Here is a 19,512-nt window from a genome sequence, read left to right on the forward strand (position 1 = left end):
TAGTGCCTAAGGCACTTGACTGCTAACCAGAAGGCTGGTGGTTCAAACCCACCAGCCACTCCTCAGAAGGAAGGTTGGGCAACCTACTTCCATAGTGATATTGCCTCAGAAACCAAAGGAGAGGTCACTATGGGTCGGGTCTGACTCGACAGCACATAACAACAACAACAGCCACTTTACATGAAAAAGATGTGGAGTCTGCCTCTGTAAATATTACAACCTTGGAAACCCTTTGGGACAATTCTACTCTGTCCTAGAGGGTTGCTATGAGTCAGAATCAGCTCAACAGCAATGGGTTTAGTTTTAGTTTTTGGTAATAAAAACATAACTCAATTTTTTATGATTTTAGAGGTAAATTTGTAATCCGTTCCTTTTTGTGAAAAATAGACTGTTATTAGTGCAAGAATAATATTGCTTGATGGAGTTTAATTACTTTTTATCATAAAAGTTTAATAAATGGAATAGACTCCAAGTGTCTATGGAGCACAATCTATAAACATTTTCAGATATATCAAATTTAGCTAGAAAAAAAAGTCAATTTTTCTTTTGATTCCTTAAACTATACATTACTCTGAGGAAAATCAACAATATGATTCTGGTAGTATATAGCTGTCCTGACATTTCTCTTAGCAAAGGGCATTTTCTGTACTTCAGCACTAAATGCTAACCAAATAATGTGACCTTGACCTTCTCTCTAAACTCTTACAATTGTTTAAAATGCACTGGTGTCAATGAAGTCTCTGTGGAGATATGGATGATTTACTGATAACAGAAAAGTTCAACTTCAATTACTACTAATGGCTATGCTTCTGTTTACGTTTTCCCTAAGCCATAACTATTTAAAATGTACCGTTAGCATGCTTAGTTGTCCCATTTGTTGCTATGTAACTTTCCTACTTAAATATATAGAACAAATCATATTAATTAAAATAAATTGCTTGGACAGTTAAGTTGTGCTACAGATTGTCTCTGAAGACTATAAATTCAAATTAAGGGTTTTACTACTTGTTCCTGAGCTTGGTAAGATCTCTTTTACTGCATTAGTAGTAGCAAAAAAAAATCAACCATCTAGCAAAAGAACATTCATTTGAATTCTTGTAGCAATAGCTGGATAAAGTGAATATGTAGCTAGTTATCACAACTGTATCATAAATTATTGGTTGAAGGAAGCAACCAAACTGTTAATTCAGGAAGGCAAGTATTGATATTTAATAGAATTGAGTATAGATTTTCATAGATATAACTATATGGATTTCTGTGTTTTTGTGAAATATATAGAAAAATAACATTGGTTGCCAGGGGTTCTAAGTATATGATATTAACTGTCTGTGAAGTATTTTTGCAAAATAAATAAAAAATTCTTATTTTCTCTATATTAAAGTGTCAAATTAGGCCAAAGTAACTTACTAGGAGTTGGAAGAATTCACTTTGCCTATTTTAAAAAGAGCCCATGTCTTGTGACTTCCAAAGGCAGTGGTGCTTTTTTTTTTTTTTTTTTTTTTTTTGAGTATTCTATAGAAATTTAATGTTCTTTACATTTCAGGGAAACTATAATATTATTTTAAAAATCTCATTCTATCTTTACATTAGGAGCTGTGGTGGTATAGTGCCTAAAGCATTTGACTGTTAACCAGAAGGCTGGCGGTTCAAACCCACCAGCCACTCCTTTGAAGGAAGGTTGGCCGATCTACTTCCGTAGTGATACCACCTCGGAAACCCAAGGAGTGGTCACTATGAGTTGGGTCCAAGTTGATAGCAGTGTGTTTTTTATCTTTTTTATCTTTTTACATTTGAATATAAAATAGTACAAATAAATCATATTCTTTGGTTAGCAGTCAAATGCCTTAGGCACTACACTACCAGAGCTCTTATTTGTTTGACCTTTTTGAAGATGTTTCCTTAATGCTTTCCTTTTTCCTGTAGGATTTCCTCCCAGAGTAGTACAACTTAAGTAGCTTGAGGAACTAACTAAATTGAGTAGAAATAAGTTTCTAAACACTTTTCTGCTCCCTTACCAAAGTGAGATTTTTGCCACCCACTCACTCTGAAATATCTCTACTCCCTGATTCTCATGTAGGACCCTAATTTATATTCTTTAAAGATTTGATACAAAGTTCAGAGAAAGTGAATTATTTTAGAAAAGATAAAAATGAGGAATATTTCATTCAAGTTATATAAAAAGAGTAATTTTCATTTTTCCATTTCTACTAAATATATGCCTAAGAGGATGGACTGAAACTATGCACAAATCCCAAATTTAGGGTTTGAAAATATTAGGCAGAAGCTGTTGTGGATTCTTATTCTTATCTTCTAGAAGACCTATCCTCTGTTAAGGTACTTTTGGAAAGACCTATCTCTAAGGAAAAGTGCAAACTCTTAATTCTTCGAATTTATGGAGTTACTAAGAAATGGTGTCATTTAAATTCAAGCTGATTAAATTCTAAGCTGATTATTCTGGCTTATAATATACTCCCCTCAATTATTCATGAATTCTATAATGCAATCTCTGGCATCATTTCTGTCATCAAAGCCATATTTTCCAACTACCAGTGCTTCTTCTTTATTTCCAACTTTCTCATTCCAATCACCAGAAATTATCAATACATCTTGATTGCAAGAATGGGAATTCTGGAACACTTAATTGTGCTCATGAGAAACCTGTACAAAAACTAAAAGGCAGTCATTTGAAGAGAACAAGGGGACAGCGCATGGTTTAAAATCAAGAAAGATGTGTGTCACAATGGAGTACTGTGGAATACTAAAGAATAATGCAGAATCTGCAAAATACCACATAACATGGATGAACTTAGAGGACATTATGCTGAATGAAATAAGTCAATTACATAAGGACAAATACAGTATTAGTTCATTATTGTGAAAGTCAAGGAAAGGCTTATACATAGAAAGAAACTTCTGTTGTTGGTTACCAGGGCTGGGAGGGGAGTGGAGGGAACACAGAAAAAAAAAAAAAAAATGCATTGACCCATTAGTTTTGTATATTTCACCATACATAAATTACATTTCAATAAAATGTATTTTAAAAAAAGAAAAGAAAGATGTGTGTCAAGGTTGTATCCTTTGACCATATCTATTTGATTTGTATGCTAAGAAAATAACCTGAGAAGTTGAACTATATGAAGAAGAACGTGGTATCAGGATCAGAAGAAGACTCATTAACAGCCAGTGATATGCAGATGACATAATTTTTGTTTGGTGAAGCACTTCTGATAAAGATCAGAGACTATAGCCTTCAGTATGAATTACACTTGAACACAAAACAAAAATCTTCACAACTGCGCTAATAAGCAACATTGTGATAAATAGAGAAGAGGTGGAAGTTGTCAAAGATTGCATTTTACTTGGATCCACAATCCATGCTCATGGAAACAGCAGTCAAGAAATCGAATAATGGACTTCCGGCAAGATGGAGGAATAGGCAGACAAGCAACACAGACCCTCTCCAACAAAGAAAAGAAGAATCAGTTGACAGAGATACAAGATAATCCTGGATTCCTGAGCTTTGAAAGGAACTACACAGAAGTGGATTAGGCACCAACTAGTGGAAAAACCTGAATGAAAACAGTAGGTACAGAGACAGTTGGAGCTGCGGACTGTCAGCTCCTCTGACGGGACCAACAGCCTGAATATTTCCAAGTGGTGTTTGGACCTGAGAATTGACCTAAAGATCAGCTCTGTTCACCAAGGGCTGCAGGGATGACTACGCTGGTGGCCCATGACTAGGAAGGGAAACAGCAAGGAGGGAGACTACCTGAGTTGTTGACTTTCCACTGTTCACAGGGCACAGCCATTTTGATTGTTTACTTGTGTCACCCATTTTCAATATTTAAAGTGACCAAGGGTGCAGCCATTTTGAATGTTTACAAGCAGCAGCCATTTTGGATATAAAGTGACCGAGGACACAGCCATTTTGAAACTTCACAAGTGGCAACCATTTTTATTTTAAAGTGATAGCATTCTCATTCGGATTCCAGGGAGCTAAGAATGGGCGCTGTTTGTAAAGATTGGCAGGGACATATGAGAGGCTGACAACAGGAAAGGAGACAGATGGTGAGTGTATAAGTGCTGCCAACTAGTGAATAGAGGAGCACAGCACAGTGCCCTGCTTGCATAGATAACATACAAACTACATAAAGTAAATGAAAATTGTGGGGAAGTCACTCCAATATACAATCACCAATTAAATATAAACACAAAAACATTGCAATGCCTTGGAGACAACAGAGCATCACAGTCCACACAAAGAAGCAAGATAAAGCAGGAAAAACAATGGACCAGCATACAGACCCAAAACACATTCCTGAGGAAGATACAGCATTGGAACTCCCTGATAAGGAATTCAAAAGAATTACATTTAGCTCTCTTCAACAAATTGAGAGACAGATCAAGGAAGACATTGACAAAATTGAGGAGAAAACCCTACAACAATTTAAAAAGACAATACAACAACAAAATGACAGAATAAATGAAAAATTAGAAATGATACAAAGTCTACACACAGAAATCCAGAAGATTAATACTAAATTTTCAAAAATAGATAAGATATTGAATGGACAAAGGAGCAGAATTGAATTAATGGAAGACAGAATTAGTGAGATTGAAGGCAAATACCTGAACACTTCTTTGGAAAGGGATAAATCAGAAAAAAGATCAAAACAAAATGAAGACAGCCTAAGGTTCATGTGGAATACCATCAAAAGGAATAACCTATGTGTAATTGGAATTCCAGAACAGGAAGAGACAAATAAAACCACAGAGAAAATTGTTGAAGATTTGTTGGAAGAGAATTTTCTTGGTTTGATGAAAGATGAGAATATATCCATTCAGGAAGTCCAACCAACCCCAAACAGGATAGACCCCAAAAGAAAATCACCCAGACATATCATCATCAAACTCACCAAAACCAAAGACAAAGAATCATGAAAGCAGCATGAGAAAAATGAAAAGTTACCCACAAAAGGTAACCAATAAGACTAAGCGCAGATTTCTCAGCAGTAACCATGAAGGTGAGAAGACAGTGGGATGGTATATATAAAACCCTGAAAGAGAAAATTTTCCAGCCATGAATTATGTACCCAGCAAAATTGCTCCTCAAATATGATGGTGAAATTAGGACATTTCCAGGTAAGCAGAAATTAAGGGAATTTGTTACAACCAGACCCACCTTACAAAAGATGCTAAAGGGAGCCCTTTGGACAGAGAAGCAACAAATATAGTGTCAGTTTGTTGTTGTGGAGGATCAAGGAAAGGTTTATATATGGAGAGAAACTTTCTTTGTTGGTTGCCAGGGGTGGGAGAGGAGGGGCGGGAACACTGCAAAAAAAAAAAAAAAAAAAAAGGCATTGACTCATGTCACTTTAGTTTTGTGTTTTTCACTGGAATTTATTTCAATAAAATGCATTTTAAAAATGCATATAGTATTTTCAATCATCTCACATGCATGCAAAAGCTAGACAGTGAATAAGGAAGACTGAAAAAGAAGAATTGATACCTTTGAATTACAGTGTTTGCAAAGAATTTAAAAATATACCATGGGCTGCTGAAAGAATGAACAAATCTGTCTTGGGACAGGATAGAATGCTCCTTAGATGTGAGGATAATGAGGCTTTGTCTCTCGTACTTTGGTCTCAGAAGGGACCAGTCTGTGGAGAAGGACATCATGCTTGGTAAATAGAGGGTCAGCAAAAAAGAGAAAGTTGGGCAAAGAACATGAATAGACACTGTGGTAGTTATGTTTGTGTGTCAACTTGGTGGGCCTGGTTGAGTGGTTGGGCCGCTGGTGATAGTTGTTCCCCATGATGAGACTGGCAATCAACTCCATGGGATCTACCACAAGCAACTGAGTAGCTGCCTTTGGATATGTGGTCTGCTTCCTGTATATAATGAGAAGTTTTGAGAATGGTCTCTAGCATATGGCACACTTGGACCCTTCATATACCCATGTCATTGCTCAGCAGGCTGCTATGCTCTGCTGACCTTGGGACTTAAATGGACTTAAGTTAATGGCCTGCCATGTGTTTGGTAACATCAGAACTGTGCCTTTTTTACTTGTCAACCTTGGGACTTCTCAGCCTCAGCAGCTAGCAGCTGTCTGAGTGAAGAAACGCCTCTAGCTCTAGTGGGCCAGGAGCAGGAGGCAGAGCTGGACCCCAAGGTTGAAGAGCCCCTAGAGCCTGGCACTTTGAATTTGGACTTAAAGCCTCCAAATTGTAGGAATAAACTCCTGTTTGTTAAGTCTATCCCATTTGTGTACATTTCTTGTCAGAATGGCACTAGGTAACCAGAACAGACACTTCACCAAAGAAGATGTTCAGGCATCTCACAAACCCATGAAGAAATGCTCATGATCATTAGCCATTAGAGAGATGCAAATCAAAACAACAATGGGATATCATGTCACCCCAGCAAGAACAGCAAAGTTCAACAGGACAGAAAACAAGTACTGGCAAGGGTGTGGAGAGATTTGAACTCTCATACACTGCTGGTGACTCTGTAAAATGGTACAACCACTGTGGAAAACAGTATGGAGCTTCCTTAAAAAGCTGGAAATAGAAATACCATTTGATCCAGCAATATCATTACTAGGAATATATCCTAAAGAGGTGAGCTCCAGGACAGGAATATACATATATGCACACCCATGTTCATCGCAGCACTATTAGCAACAGCAAAGAGATGGAAACAACCTAAGTACTTTTCCATTCTTATGACCATTAGTCCACAGTTTGGGTGCTAATGATTTCAGTGCCTAAATGTACAATATTCTCCTAAGTGGTCTTCATGCTTCCATTGTCTTCATGCTCAACAGCTGAATGGATAACCAAACTATGGGACATACACACAATAAAATGCTATGCAACGTCAAAAAATAATGAAGAATCAGTGAATCACCTCATAATGTGGATGAACTTGGAGAATATTATGATGAGTAAAATAAGTCAATCACAGAAGGACAAATATTGTATGAGTCCATAATTGTACAAAGTCAAGGAAAGTTTTACATGGGGAAGAAAATTTTCTTTGTTGGTTACCAGAGATGGGAGGGGAGGGGAAAGGCAGGAAAACAGATGGATAACTAACAGACAGGCTTGATATGGGTAAAGGGAAAAAGCAATGTAACTAAGGAAACTAGCACAATATCACTAAGGAAAAGGAAGACACAGAGAGGAGCACAAAAGGTATAGACAGTAAAAGAAAAGACTACTGCATACACAGACACACACACACACACACACAAAAGAAATCAAACAATGTATTGCATTGGGCACATCTGCTGCAAAATACCTTTTTTAAGTGTTAAAGAGCAAAGATGTTACTTTGAAGATTTAGGTACGCCTGACCCAAGCCATGGTATTTTCAATCACCTCATATGCATGTGAAAGCTGGACAATGAATAAGAAAGACCAAAGAAGAATTAATGCATTTGAATTGTGGTGTTGGCAAAGAATATTGAATATTGAATATTGAAAGAATAAGAATATTGAATGTACTGAGAAAACTGGTCACTGAAAATCTTATGAATAGCAGTGAAACACTGTCTAATATATTACTGGAAAACTTTATGTCAAAAGAATGAACAAATCTGTTTCAGAAAAAATATAGCTGGAATGCTCCTTAGAGGCAACTTTGTCTTGTATTCTGGTCATGCTGTCAGAAGGGACCAGTTCCTGGAGATGGATATCATGCTTGGTAAAGTAGGGGGTCAGCGAAAAAAGGGAAGACCCTCGATGGGATGAATTGACACAGTGGCTACAACAATGAGTTCTATGGAGGCAGCAATTGTGAGGATAGTGCAGGTCCAGAGAGCAAGCATCTCATTCTGTTGTACATAGGATTGCTATAAGTTGGAGCCTACTGGAAAGTACCTAACAACAACAACACATATTAAAAAGATCAGTCAGGCAATGATATAGGAGCTCTGGTGGCATAGTGCCTAAGGCAAACCCACCAGCCACTCCTTGGAAGGAAGACTGGGCAAGCTACTTCCATAGTTATACTGCCTCGGAAACTCAAGGAGGAGTTGCCATGAGTCAGATCCGACTTGATGGCAGTGAGTTTGGTTTTGAAGCAGTGATATGAGGGTTGGAATCAGAGCATGAAGACAATGGAAGCAGGAAGACCAATTAGGAGAATATTGTACATTTAGGCACTGAAATCATTAGCACCCAAACTGTGGACTAATGGTCATGAGAATGGAAAAGAAGAAATGAAAATGAAAGTGAGTATAGAGTATGCTCTACTTTAACTGGTAACTGACTGTATGGACAAGATTGGCAGTGGGGTCATACATAATTTCTGAGGGAGAATAAGGTGTAAGAGTCAGTTTGAATAACTTAATTACATATTAACGTAATTGGAGTGGGAGTGAAAATGACCATCAGGAAGTTGAATTTAGAAAGCTTGGGACACAAATGAATTTTCAAGATACTCAATTATAGATTGGGAGACAGATGAATTACAGATGCAGAGGCAAAAGCTGAATATGTAGGAAGAGATGTGGAACTCTCTAAGGGAGAAGAGAAGCTTGCCTAATATTGAATCCCGAAGAAAGTTCACAGGTACAATATAGGGGAGGAGGAAAACACAGAGAAATAATTCTCCCCTCTGACTGGAACTTCCCATTGGAGCCAGTATGCATTGTGTTGTGTAGAGGAGAAGAGAAGGACAAAAAGATTTGTTCTAAGGAAATAAAATCCAATACGACTCAACTTTGTATTGCTCTGCTACCAACTGGTAAGGACAATTGAAATCATTAATTTATCTAAGTGGTTAATGTTGTTTAACACTACAATTAACTAATAAATAATTGTAAGGCACTTTGTAAATATAAACTGCTGCATAAATGTTTAATGATAACATTAAATCAGGAACTTATTTCAAGTTACCCTCTTTATATTCAAGTATTTTATTGGTGTTTCAGAAGACATGCCAATAATATGACAAAATGTCATCAATATAAAATGTATTTGAAAGATACAGCAAAAGCATTATAGAAAAACAAAAAGAGCATTGGCCCCCCTAGGCTTAACAGAGTGGTCTAGCATGAAACATCTCCCTTACGGAAGACAAGAAGGAATGACAAGACAATCATAATAATGTTTAAAATGAAACCACTGTAACACTTAGCAAGTTCATTTGACTCATATGTTGATAAGAAAGAGAATTTATCAGATAAAACATTGTGAAGGGCAAGAGAAAGGGCATCAAGATACGAATTCTGAGTAATCCACTAAAATCTCATAAAATAATAATAACATTTTATGAAGCATTTGAAATTCATAGCTTACCCAATGCCTGAGGCATTTTGACTGCTAACCCGAAGGCTGGCAGTTCAAACCCACCAGCCACTCCTCAGAAGGAAAACTGGGCAATCTGCTTCCGTAGAGATAACACCTCAGAAACCCAAGGAGGGGTCACTATGAGTTGAATTGACTCAACGGCAGTCAGTTGGGTTTTTTTTTTTTTTTTTTTTTGCCTCATTTTGCATATGATAAAACAGCTGTTGAGTGGCAGAACCAGGATACAAACCTAGAGTGTCTGCTAGGAAGAATCCTAGCAGTGTCGGCTAGAAAGTGACTGCTAGGAAGAAAGGTGTTGTGTCCCTGATAAAATGCAACAGTGTTGGTGGTGTGTCTCTTTTCATCTCTACTTCAAACAAGGTGTGATATCTGAAGCAGCAACAGCTATCTTGGTACCAAAAGGTGAAGTCCAAGAAAAGAACAGAGCTATCAACCCCACTGTAGCTGAGTCACTTAATCCATGCCAGCACTCACCTACCTCAGTATTTCTTGTTATGTGGGAAAATAACCCCCTATTTGTTTAATGCACCACAGAAAGATTTTCTGCTATTCGAATCTTAACCAATATTCAAACAAAGTGATAACACTATTTCATGTGTTTTATAATAATTTAGTCATTTCATACACCCCATAACTCTATGAAATAAGTACTGTTATCCTCATTTTATAGATAAGGAAACTGAAGCACATTTTTATATGGCTTGCCCAACTTCATTCACACAGTGGGGAGTGTGGGATTCAAATCTAGCATCCTAGGTCCTGAACCTGCACTCTTCATCAAATATTATTCTCAGCAGTGTAACACTGGCACTACATCAATACTATTTGACTATTCTCATTAATATGTGGGAGCTCTGGTAGCGTAGTGCCTAAGGCACTTGACTGCTTACCAGAAGGCTGGTGGTTCAAACCCACCAGCCACTCCTCGGAAGGAAGATGGGGCAATCTACTTCCATGATACTGCCTCTGAAACTCAAGGAGGGTTCGCTATGAGTCGGGTCCGACTCGACAGCACATAACAACAACAACAACAACATTAATATGCAACATTGTTTTGGAGATTCTAGAACAAATATGTCTTAGCAAGGATGCTATTGACATGTTGGGAAGACATCGCATCATTGTGTGGGATTGTCACATTTTATAGAAGTTTATCATTTCTGTTCTCTGGATCCTAGAAACACTCTCCAGTCATAATATCAACCAGAATCTCCTACACAGCTCCCCTCCACATGAAAGCAGTATTGCTATGGGTGAGAACCACGTTCCAGAGCCAGGGGTGGCAAACTTTCTACATAAAAGGCCAGATAGTAAATATTTCAGACTTTCTAGACCATGCAGTCCCTGTCATAATTACTTGGCTCTGGCACTGTAGAGCGAAAACAGCCATGTTGTTGTTGTTGTTGTTTGCTGTCGAGTCGGCCCCGACTCATAGCGACCCCTCCTTGGGTTTCCGAGGCAGTATCACTATGGAAGTAGGAATGCCCAACCTTAGACAATGCATATACAAACAAGAGGATTGTGTTCAATCAAATTTTATTTATAACACCAGGTGGCAGGTCAGATTTGGCCCATAGGCTATAATTTGCCAACCCCTGTTCTAGAGCATTGAGGTTTTAGGAATATCAATAAACAATTTCTCTTTTCATCTCCTCTCTACTCCACTGCTCTCTTCTCTCTACTCCTCTCCTCTCCCTTCCCCTGTTCTTCCTTACCCTCTTCTCTTCTCCCTTCAATTGAGGGTTCCATGCAGGAATCAGACAGATAGCCAACAAAACTTTAGCTTTATTACTGATAAACACAAAAAAGATTAGCTAATAAGTTTAGATTTGCTAATGTCCCTGTACTAAGTAGGAAAAGCAGGCCACCACTAGTCTGCCAGTTTGTGGACAGTGGTAGCTTGCTGTTGCTGTGCAGCTGGAAGCTATGCCACCTGTGTTTTGAATGCCAGAAGTGTCACCCATGATGAACAGTTTTCAGTGGAGCTTCCAGACTAAGACAAACTGGGGAAAAGGATGGGACCATTCACTTCTGAGAAAACTAATCACTGAAAATCTTATGAATAGCAGTGAAACACTGTCTACTATATTACTGGAAAACTTTGTGAACAGCCATGAAACATTGTCTGATATAGGGCTGGGAGTTGAGTCCCTCAGATTGGAAGGCACTGAAAATATGACTGAGGAAGAGCTGCCTCCTCAAAGTAGAGTCTACCTTAATAATGTAGATGGAGTAAAGTTTTCAGTACCTTCATTTGCTGATGAAGCATAACTCAAATTTGGAGGAAACAGGTACAAACATCCATTAATAATTGGAATGTGGAATGTACAAAGTATAAATCTAGGAATATTGGAAGTTGTCAAAAAATTAAATGGAATGAATAAAGATCGATATCCTAAGCATTAGTGAGCTGAAATGGACTAGTATTGGCCATTTTGAATAAGACAATCATATGATCTACCATGCTGGGAATGACAAATTGAAGAGGAATGGTGTTGCTTTCATCATCAAAAAAAAAATATCTCGAGATCTATGCTGAAGTACAATGCTGTCGGTGATAGAATAATATCCATGTCCCTACAAGGTGGTGTAGTGCTGAAGGCATTTGACTGCCAACCAGAAGGCTGGTGGTTCAAAATCACCAGCCACTCCTCGGAAGGAAGAATGGGCAATCTACTTCCATAGTGATACTGCCTCAGAAACCCAAAAAGGGGTCATTATGATTCGGATTAGGCTTGATGGCAGTGAGTTTGGTTTTGGTCTGACAAGGAAGACCAGTTAATACTATTGTTATTCAAATTTGTGCACCAACCACTAAAGCCAAAAAGGAAGAAATTGAAGATTGTTACCAACTTCTGCAATCTGAAATTGACCAAACATGCATTCAAGATGCACTGATAATTTTTGTGATTGGAATGTGAAAGTTGGAAACAAAGAAGAATCATCAGTAGTTGGAAAATATGGATTTGGTGATAGAAATGATGTTGGAGATCACATGACAGAATTTTGCAAGAACAATGGCTTATTCATTGCAAATACCTTTTTTTCAACAACATAAATGGCAGCTATACACATGGACCTCACCAGATGGAATGCACAGAAATCAGATTGACTACATCTATGGAAAGAGATGATGGAGGAGTGCAATATCATCAGTCAAAACAAGCTCAGAAGCTTACTCTGGAACAGGCCATCATTTGCTCATATGCAAGGTCACGTTAAAGCTAAAGAAAATTAAAATCCATCCACAAGAGCCAAAATATGACCTTGATTATATCCCACCTGAATTTAGAGACTCTATAAAAAGTAGATTTGATGCATTGAATACCAGTGACCAAAGATCAAATGAGTTGTAGGATGACATCAAGAACATCATACATAAAGAAAGCAAAAGGTCATTAAAAAGACTGTAAAGGAAGAAAAGACCAAAACGGATGTTTGGGAATTCCAAAACACTCCATTGTCCTCATGAGGAACCTGTACATAGATGAACAGGCTGCTGTTTGAACAGATAAAATGTAATACTACTGTATGGTTTAAAATCAGGAAGGGTATGTACCAGGGTTGTATCCAACAGCATACTTATTCAACCTGTATGCTGAGCAAATAATCTGAGAAGCTGGACTATATGAAGAAGAACTCGGCATCAGTACTGGATGAAGAACCATTAACAACCTGTGATATGAAGATGACATATCCTTGCTTGTTGAAAGTGAAGATGACTTGAAGCACTTATTGATGAAGATCAAAGACTCCAGTCTTCAGTATAGATTACACCTCAACATAAAGAAAATGAAAGTCTTCACAGCTGGACCAATAAGCAACATCAGAATAAATGGAGAAAAGATTCAAGTTGTCAGGGATTTCATTCTACTTGGACCCACAGTCAACACCCATGGAAGTAGCAGTCAGGAAATCAGATGTTGGACTGCACTGGACAAATCTGTTGCAAAAGACCTCTTTAAGTGTTAGGAAGCAAAGATGTCACTTTGAAGACTAAGGTGCTTCTCACCCAAACCATGGTATTTTCAATTGCTTCATATGCATTTGAAAGCTGAACAATGAATAAGGAAGACTGAAGAAGAATTGATGCCTTTGAATTGTGGTGTTGGTGAAGAATACTGAAAATACCATGGGCTGCCAGAAGAATCAAAAATCTGTCTTGGAAGAAGTGCAGCCATAATGCTCTTTGGAAGGGAGAATGACCAGACTTTTTCTCACCTACTTTGGCCATGTTGTGAAAAGGGACCATTTCCTGAAAAAGGATATCATGCTTCGTAAAGTAGAGGTTCAGTGAAAAAGTGGAAGGCCCTCAATAAACTGGATTGACACAGTGGTTTCAAGGATGAGCTCAAGCATAGCAAGGATTATGAAGATGGCACAGAACAGCACAGTGTTTCATTCTGTTGTGCACAGGGTCACTGTGAGTCAGAGCCTACTCAACAGTACCTAACAACAACAACATTTCTGTTACAATAGGGACTTCAAGTTGCCTCTCGATACCTAGTCTCTTCCTGAAGAAGGGAGCTTAGTTAAGAATGTTTAGAAATGTATTAAATTTAAAAATTATAGTCTTTCAACCTCCCTTGCAATATGTTACAAAATTGTAGTCCATGAGAGGTAAGTTGAGGTATTAACTTACCTAGAACACATCTTAAAAAGGTTAGAAGTACTCCTCTTCCTATCCCCTTCCTCTGCTTGCTGCCTGGACTATAGCCATAATGGTTGGCACTCCAGCAACCATTTTGGATCAAATGATGGGAAAGAAAGTCTGAGCTTGATGAATTTATAAAGTCACCATATTAGCCTCATGTTGCCTTTCTGTTAGGTGAGACTTTAAACCCTCATGAGTTTAAGCAACTGAATTAGAGTCTGTTACTAAAAGCTGAGCCTAATCCTAACTAAAACATTCCTGGATTGAATTTACCACTCAGGGCTATAGTTACCCAGTGTCTGGGCTAGAACTTACCCTACTAAGATTTACTGCATGACTAAGAAACTTATCTAGTTGGTACAGTGGTAGCTAGCTGCCTGTCTGGCAGATAGTTTCTTAGCGTTGAACTATGTTCTGTTCTTTCTCACAACTCTACCAATTGCATAAATGAAAAGGTAGAGAAAAGATGGGAGTGTAAAAACATGCAGTTGCTTCATTTTGAAGCATAAGAAAGAGCCAGACAGTTTTCAGATATTAATCCTCTTATCATTCTTGTGCTCTTAAGCACAACATTATTTTGTCCATCCTATTCTTATGACATCCTCGTAGTATATGCCAGGGATTATTCAATACAGGCCAGAGCGGCTGGTGGGTTTGAATCATCAGCCTCTGGTTAGCAGTCAAGAATGCCTTAGGCACTACGCCACCAGAGCGCCTTGTATTCTTATGACATCCTCATAATGCATGCCAGGGATTATGCAATCCAAGCATACCTCATTTTATTGAGTTTCACTTTATTGAACTTCACAGATAATGCATTTTCTATAAATTGAAGGTTTATGGCAACCCTGCATTAAGCAAGTCTGTTGGCACCATTTTTCCAAGAGTATGTGCTCACTTCATGTCTCTGTGTCAGATTTTGGTAATTTTCACAATATTTCAGACTTTTTCATAATGCTATTGCATACTTGAAGGGTCTCTTTGAGTCAGAATCAACTTCATAGCAGTGAGTTTGGTTTTGATTTTTGGTTATTGCATACTTAATAGATTATAGTAAACATAACTTTTAAATGGACTAGGAAACCAAAAAAATTATGTGACTCATTTTATTGTAATTTGTAAATTGTGTTGTAAATTGTAACAATTTGCTTTATTGGTGGTCTGGAACTGAACCAGCAATATCTCTGAGGTATGCCTATATTGCATCAACCAGTCCAGATTCTATTTTATGTTCAGAATTCAAGTTACATCTTTATGAGAGCTTATGAATGATGAGGACCTATGTAAAATGGAAAATTATAATATAGGCAATGCTTAGGAAATCCAAATGTTCATGGAACTGAAATGCTGGGTTTATAGTAAGATTTTATTTTAGGAGTCTCTTGCTGTCTCTTTCTCACCCAAACATACATGTGCGTACACACATCCACACATGCTTATGCAAGCATAACTCCCCAAATATTAATTAGCATACTAAAAGCATATTGATTTTCAACTGTGATTAATATATCTTTTTGTTATTGCATATAGATAAATATATACTGAGATGTGTTATCCATATTTCTGAACACTTAAGTGTCTAGGCTTTCTGTGGTCTAAGGACAATATTGGGGGACTAGTCCTCTAGTAGTAGCACACTGAATATAGATTAAAATGCTTAGATTCCAGAAAACAAATTCAGGTTCTGTATAGCCAAGTCTGGGAGTGCCTAAGGCATGTGACTGCTGAACAGAAGGCTGGAGGTTCAAATCCACCAGCCACTCCTCAGAAGGAAGGTTGGACAATCTACTTCCATAGTGATACCGCCTCAGAAACCCAAGGAGGGGTAGCTATGAGTCAGATTCAACTTGACAGCAGTGAGTAACATTATTTTCACCTATCTTTGTCATAATTTTTGTTCTGTTATGAAATTATTTCTTCTTAATAAGCACAAGCAAATTCAAGAAGGCTGTGGTAGGTAAATAACTTTGCCTAATATCATTAATTACTAACAGCTCAATTATACAGTGAAGGGCCTATAATTGTCATGAAGCTTCAGAATCCTTATCTTGGGTTCTATTATGTATACAATTCATTTAAATTACATTAATTATACAGATTTTTTAATGAAGCAAAGAAACTGTGCTTTCAATTTTCATAAGCAGAGACAATGATCAAAATATTTATGTGCATATTACATATTTTGTTCTGTTGACATTCATAAAATAATTCATTTACTCAGTGCAGTGTTAGCACCTTTGCGTGAGAGGGAAAAAAAAGCAAACCTAATTTCTCATATTTGAATTCCTATTAAGAGTATTCATATGATCCTTAGAAAGCTATTTTATTTAATGTATAGCCCAAGAAAGACAGGTATTTTTCAGAATGTCAGAAAGACATTTTTTTAGAAAATGAAATATTTGAACTAGTTTTACCAGTAATTAATGATACTTGTAAAATGATTGTAAAACTAGGATTGGTATTGCATTTTACAAGCTCAAACTCCAGGGCCTGAGTTCAAATCCCTCAAGATACTTGGGCAACTGACTTCAACATTCTATGCTTCAATTTACTCATCTCTAGAATGGAAATAATAACATATTGTAGTGAGGACTTAAAAAGTGATGTCAAGTGTTTTAAAGTAATATGTTAGTGCTTGACACATAAAGCCAAAAAAAAAGAAAACCTATTGCCATCCAGTGGATTCCAACTCATAGCAACCCAATAGGACAGAGTAGAATTGCCCCATAAGGTTTCCAAGTCTGTAAGCATACTGCCACATCTTTCTTCTTCCAGGTGGCTGGTGGGTTCAAATCACTGAACTTCACTTAGCAGACAATTGCTTACCCGCTGTGTCATCAAGACTGCCCTTAGGCCATGTTGTTGTTGTTGTTATCTGTGGTCCAGTCGGAGGCAGTATCACTACAGAAGTAGATTTCCCCATCTTCCTTCCGAGGAGTGGCTGGTGAGTTTGAACCACCAGCCTTCTGGTTAGCAGTCAAGTGCTTTAGGCACTATGCTACCAGAGCTTCCCCTTAGGTCACAGTTAATGCTATATAAGTATTTTACATTATTACTTATTTTCCTACTTGAACGGGGCTCAATGTAACATGCATATTGATGCCCAACTCCATCCATATAAAAAGGACAGTGAAAGTTTTTTTTGTTTTTTTTTGTTTTTTAATCTCCAGGACTGACCAGAGCTTGTTGAACCAAGCATTACAAGAAGAATTCTGTGTGGGAACAGGCATCCTACTTGGAGCTTTCTATGGAAATAGCAGTGCCCCTGTTTTCTTTTCACCACTCAAACAACATAAAAAATTCCCTCATGCCCCTCCCCATCCGAGAAAAACAATGTGTTTTCCTCATGTATGACAGGGTATTTGTCATCCCGGATTTCTGACTATAATAAAATAAGGAGCTTTTGGAGGACATTCAGTAAGCTTGTTTAGTATTAGAAGTTCTGTTTATTTGAAGCTCTGATGGCAGAGGGTCCTTTAGTATGGACAAGCATTGGTTTAAAAAATTCTTTTTTTAACGGCATGGCGTAGTGCCTAAGGCATCAGACTACTAAACAGAAGGCTGGCAGTTCAAACTTACCAGCCACTCTTGGGAAGGAAGGTTGGGCAATCTACTTCTGTAGTGATACCGCCTCGGAAACCTAAGGAGGGGTCGCTGTGAGTCAGATCCGACTCGATGGCTGTGTTTTGGGTTTTTTTTAATCATAGTGGATGGCTTGAGGGTTGGTAGAAATAAGAGTTGGAGAAAGCAAAAGGAAATCTATGCAGATAATAGAAAATGCATTAAAATATACTCAAAAGTACCTGATAGTATTTAGTTAATAAGTTTATATATATACGTATAGTTACAATGTCATAGTCTAACACTTTATCCTATTTCTGCCAATCACCCAGAATTAAGTCTTTAACCACTGTTTTAGTAAAAGCTCTATGTTGTTGTTGTTGTTATGTGCCATCAAGTCAGACCTGACTCATAGCAACCCCTGCTTGGGTTTCCCAGGCGGTTATCACTACGGAAGTAGATTGCCCAACCTTCCTTCCAAGGAGTGCTCTATAGAACCTTGCTAACAATTTGCTGCTTTTCTTGGGTGATTTAATTTGATTATTTCAAATCTGATCTTCTTTCTAGAAATAGACTGACCTGCCTTTAAAGTATATTCAGTTTAGCTTAATATTCTTTTTGCTGCTAAGATTTTCCTGCAAAACCCCTATATAACTTCATCACTGAGGGAAAGATACTTTTTAAAATATTTGCTTATTAATTGCAGCTTATTGTAGATTTTATATATGTGTGTGTATATTCTGGTAGGCCACATAACATTTTAATATCTAGGTACAAAAAAATTATAAAAAGCAATACTCTAAAACTCGATACTGGAGGGAGCTGGTTTGACTCAGTTTTCCTCTCCTGTCCTCCTGCACCACTGTGAAGAAGCAGTGCCAATGAACTGCAGTGCCCAAGAGGCAGACAGTAAACGAACCAACAAGAAAAAAAGGTTGCCTCAATAACAGTGACTACATATTCAAGGCTTGAATAACTGAGTCCTCACTGTAGTTTGAAAGTATAAGAATACTAAGATGTGAATTTTTTTTTCTAGGTGGGAAATGAGGAAGGATGAAACACTAGAAGAGGAAGAAAAAGCAATGCTGGAACATTTAAAACGAATTTGCACCATACAGAACTCTTCTGCCTCAGATAACACAGAGGAACAGTAATCTGCAGAAAACAACAACAGCTATATTCTAGGAAATAATCACATGGAGTAGGATTTTTACTATAGTCACAATGTACCTCAGATGGGCTGTGAAGCATGAAACCAATGACTGAGTAATCTCTGTACTGGAAAGGAATACAACACATAAAGAATAAGGTGTCATTGAAAAGCTCCTTGGGGACAAAATTGGCAAGGATCCAATGTTCTATAGCCCCTGCACTGACTCCTAGTGGCTATTGCCCCTCCAATATGTACACAAGCCATCTCAATAATAATCCGTTCTCATCTGAGACTCAACAATAAACACAATGCTTTGTGGAATTGGAAAAAAAAATAATAATGAGGTGCTACATGTTTGTTTGTTTTTTTAATTTTAAATATCATTTCAAATCTTTTTCTTTCTCCCATCTTTCTCTTTCTGTGATATAACTGCTGCCATCTCGTGTTCCCTTGGAATTATTTTTCCTCCTCTCATTCTTGAAGTATCTATGACAACAGGCAAAATGTGGAAATCTTTTCTCTAAAGATATTTTAATACAACATTTGGACTTTAAGTTTTCAATTTAATTTTGTAGCTGTAGCCCCACTTCAGGTTTTAATTGCTTTTACTACCCACCATTGTTCATAAGCCCTCCCTTCCCAAAGCCTTTTCCTCATCCAAATTAACTGAATCACAGCGAGAAAAAGCATCCTCTTGAAGTGTGGCTTCCGTTATATCTCTGCCTGTAGTGGCTTTTCAGTACTGCCCTAAATCAGATTCAAACTTATGATCATATGCCTTAAGATCTTATACCAAATGGCTTCATGTTTAGCCAACTGCCTGTTAC

General features: G+C 37.6%; 1 protein-coding gene across 1 annotated transcript in view; it reads left to right on the plus strand.

The window, feature by feature from the left end:
- KIAA0825 (KIAA0825 ortholog) overlaps positions 1 to 18,686 on the plus strand; it is a 653,154-nt gene extending 634,468 nt beyond the window's left edge. The window contains exon 19 of the mRNA XM_042781175.1: positions 18,569 to 18,686. Coding sequence (XP_042637109.1) covers positions 18,569 to 18,686 — 118 coding nt within the window. The remainder of the gene's footprint in view (positions 1 to 18,568) is intronic.
- The last annotated feature ends 826 nt before the right edge of the window (positions 18,687 to 19,512 follow it).

This window comes from Orycteropus afer, unplaced genomic scaffold (assembly GCF_000298275.1).
Source record: "Orycteropus afer afer isolate SDZICR_OR568_19922 unplaced genomic scaffold, OryAfe1.0 scaffold00093, whole genome shotgun sequence".
NCBI lineage: Eukaryota > Metazoa > Chordata > Mammalia > Tubulidentata > Orycteropodidae > Orycteropus > Orycteropus afer.